This window comes from Microtus ochrogaster, chromosome 2 (assembly GCF_000317375.1).
Source record: "Microtus ochrogaster isolate Prairie Vole_2 chromosome 2, MicOch1.0, whole genome shotgun sequence".
Classification (NCBI taxonomy): Eukaryota; Metazoa; Chordata; class Mammalia; order Rodentia; family Cricetidae; genus Microtus; species Microtus ochrogaster.
In genome coordinates, this window is record NC_022010.1 from 58,827,265 (window position 1) to 58,830,482 (window position 3,218).

General features: G+C 43.9%; 1 protein-coding gene across 1 annotated transcript in view; it reads left to right on the forward strand.

Moving 5' to 3' along the window:
- The window catches only part of LOC101994240 (developmental pluripotency-associated protein 2), an 8,694-nt gene extending 7,173 nt beyond the window's left edge, over positions 1-1,521 (forward strand). Inside the window, exons 6-7 of the mRNA XM_005345126.3 lie at positions 112-307; positions 1,301-1,521. Of these exons, the coding sequence (XP_005345183.1) occupies positions 112-307; positions 1,301-1,385 (281 nt within the window). The 3' untranslated portion in view covers positions 1,386-1,521. The remainder of the gene's footprint in view (positions 1-111; positions 308-1,300) is intronic.
- The last annotated feature ends 1,697 nt before the right edge of the window (positions 1,522-3,218 follow it).

The window sequence follows — 3,218 nt, forward strand, 5'->3', positions numbered from 1 at the left end:
GCTATCAGAAATACGTTTGATTTTTAGTAGACCATAGAGAACAAATTCAGGAGTAACTTTAGGGGAGAGGGCACGGAGCGTTGTCTTGATCTTGTTTTTTCTCCTTCCCAGGATACAGGTGGTGTGTCGTCCACGGCAGGCAGCTCCCTGCCGATAAGGAAGGCTGGGTTTGCCTGCAGATGCACGCTGGTCAGACCTGGGTTCCAGACAGTTCCCAAAGCATGATACCTCTCTTCATTTTACCAGCCTGTGTGTTCCCATCCCCTGGAGTGGAAGATAATTTGCTCTGCCCTGAATGTGCCCACAGGTAATCCCCAAGCACCTCTCTCGATATGGAAACAGAAAAAGCAAGATGGTTAGATGAACTTCTGAATAATCGAATAGAAGCCTGAGATCAAACATCCTGCTTTCTCTTAATTTGCTATATAGATTAGATGAAAATAGGGATAGTGGATGTTAGCTGCTTTTAAGGGGTTAGGAAGGTAGCTTGGTGAACACAGTGTGTGCTTAGCATAAATAAGGCGTGGGTTCAATCCCCAGCACAGCATAAAATCAGAGGTAGGGGCATAGAGCCCTGACTGGGCTGTATGAGTTCCAGCATTAAAAATAAAATGAACATTAGTTCCTACTACACGTCTATTTCTTGGAACTACAAAAGTTAGTGAGAAAATTCAAGCTGAAATAGAAATGAGTAAAGAAAGGTGTGTTTGGGGTAGCTCAGGAAAACTCAGGGGTGAGCAAGGCAATATGGTATATTGTCCTGATTGGCTTCAAAGACCCAAAGAAAGTAATACACTGGCCTTACAGATACTGCTTTTGATTTTAGTTCCATTTATTTCTTTTGGGCTCGGGTTACTGATTATGGTTGGGGGCAGAGGCATGACACAAGTGATCAAAATCAGGTCCTCGGGTTCCTGGGCAGGTGGCCTTACTTGCAGAGATATCTGACAGCTCTGCCTTAGTCGCTCGAATTCAACATCTATTCATGAGTACAAAACCTCTGTGAACCCTTAGAGTTGGTAAACAGAGCAGCCTTCACTCACCCCAGGATTCAGGAAAACCATCCCAGGGGCTCCCTAAGTGAAATGGATTCCTTATTTGTTCATTTGGTTTTTTATTTTGAGACAAGGTTGCTGCAGGCTGACGTCAAATTCAGTGGCAATTTATCCACCTGCTCCCCTCCTCATGCTGGGATTAAAGGCGTGTGCCACCACCTCCATCTTTTCTCTTTGTTAAGGGAAAAGTCTTGGATTCTCCCCCTGGCAACCTTCTTTACAACCCTCTAACTTTTCTCTTGCAGCAATAGGAAGATGATGAGGAATTTCGAAAGGGACAGACACACTGAAAAGAAACACAAACAGCTACGTGAAAATATGCCACCTTAGACTGATGCCAAGGTTTTGTGCGGTGAACTGACGAGTCTTATAACTGGATATCCTACCATCCCTGCATTGGACTTGTGCAATCCTATTTTATTCATGGGGTCCAGAGAACAACTGGGGAGGAAAGATTAAAATTCCTGTCTTCAAGCAACCCAGTCTCAATTTTCAGAGAGCATCTTGAGTATCAGTGCAAGGGTGTGGGCAGTTCTAGAGGCAATCCCCTCGCACTCCAGGTACATTACACAAAACTAAGACAGCATTTTCACTCCTCTACTATCTTTGTTATTTGTGTGTCTGTATATAATATGCTTGTCTATGTGTATGTGTGGGTACCATGGAGCCTAGAGAATGTTGGAGTCCCTGAATTTGGAGAGGTGAGGTGCTTAACGTGGGCTAGGCAGCCAAACATGGGTCCTCTGAAAGAGCAGCAAGTGTTCTTACAATTAGAATTGCTGAGCTGTCCCTCCACCCCCCCACCAAGACAGGCAAGCATAGGGAATAGTTTAGCAACCTGGGACACCACTTAGTTTGGGTTACACAGAAACACACACACACACCTCTCATTTAATTCCTGTGACAGCCTACACATACCCCTTTCTGATCAGTGTACTCAGCAATGTCTTAGTGATCTGAGATGCTTGCACATTGTGTATGAAGGTAAAAGGGACAACTTACGGTAGTCAGGGTCCTCCTTCCTTCTGAGCTGGAGATCGAATGTAGAGTGTCAGTTTTTGGCAGAAAGTGCTTTGTTCCACAGGACCGTCACAGGCCACATTTCTTTATAAGCATAGCATCTTATTGTGTACGCGTACCTCATTTCCCGTATTTGTTGGACCTAGGCTGTTTCCATTGCCTAGCTGTTGTGATTAGCAGCAAACAGGGATGCACAAGTGTCTTCTGGCATAAACTTCACAAGTGGGATACCCGAGTCCTGGTAGTTCTGTGTTTTAGTCTGAGGAATCTCCGTACTGCTTTCCATAGAGGCACAGATTTACATCTGCACCAGGCATAAAAAGCTCCTTTTCCCTCCATCTCTAGCATTTGTTGTCATTTATCCGGCTGGTAGTCATTCCAGCTGTGAGCTGGAATCTCAGTTTAGTCTAATTTCCATTTCCCCAATGGTTAAAGATGGTGAACTCTACTTGAGACATGATTGTCAGGCCTTTCAGTGTAATTTAACTTTGCATTAGAATTCACTTGTCTTTTCAATAGTGTATTTCATCAAGACAGTGATTATACTGGTGTATTTCATGGTGTCCAACAAGGTTGTTAATATCTGTAATTCACGTCCCATAGAGAATTCTACAAAAGAAGTCTATGGGTGCAATTATCCCTTTACTGATAATTTTGATAATGTATCTAAGAAATTAAAGAGTTTCCTTACCCTAAACCACACGGCCCTTGGTTCAGCTATTTCCTGACTCAACTACTACTTTCAAGTGATTATTCACTGGGTGATTCTATTTCCAGCTGAGCATGGTGGCTAATGCCTGCAATTTTAGCACTTGGGAGGCGAGGCAGAGGGATTACTGTGAGTTTGAAGCTAGAATGGACTACAGTAATCACCTCATTCCCTCCCACTCCTAAGTGATAAGCCTTCCTACCGCACATGATAATTCTATTTCATGAATGGTCTCTATTGGGTAAATAGTCCCTTTGGGCAGGGTGTCTTTTAAATATACTTTAATGTAGGGATAACATGAAGCTTAAAAAAGAGTTAGAAAGCCTATAAGACATTCCTGAATAGCCGGGCGGTGGTGGCGCACGCCTTTAATCCCAGCACTTGGGAGGCAGAGGCAGGCGGATCTCTGTGAGTTCGAGACCAGCCTGGTCTTA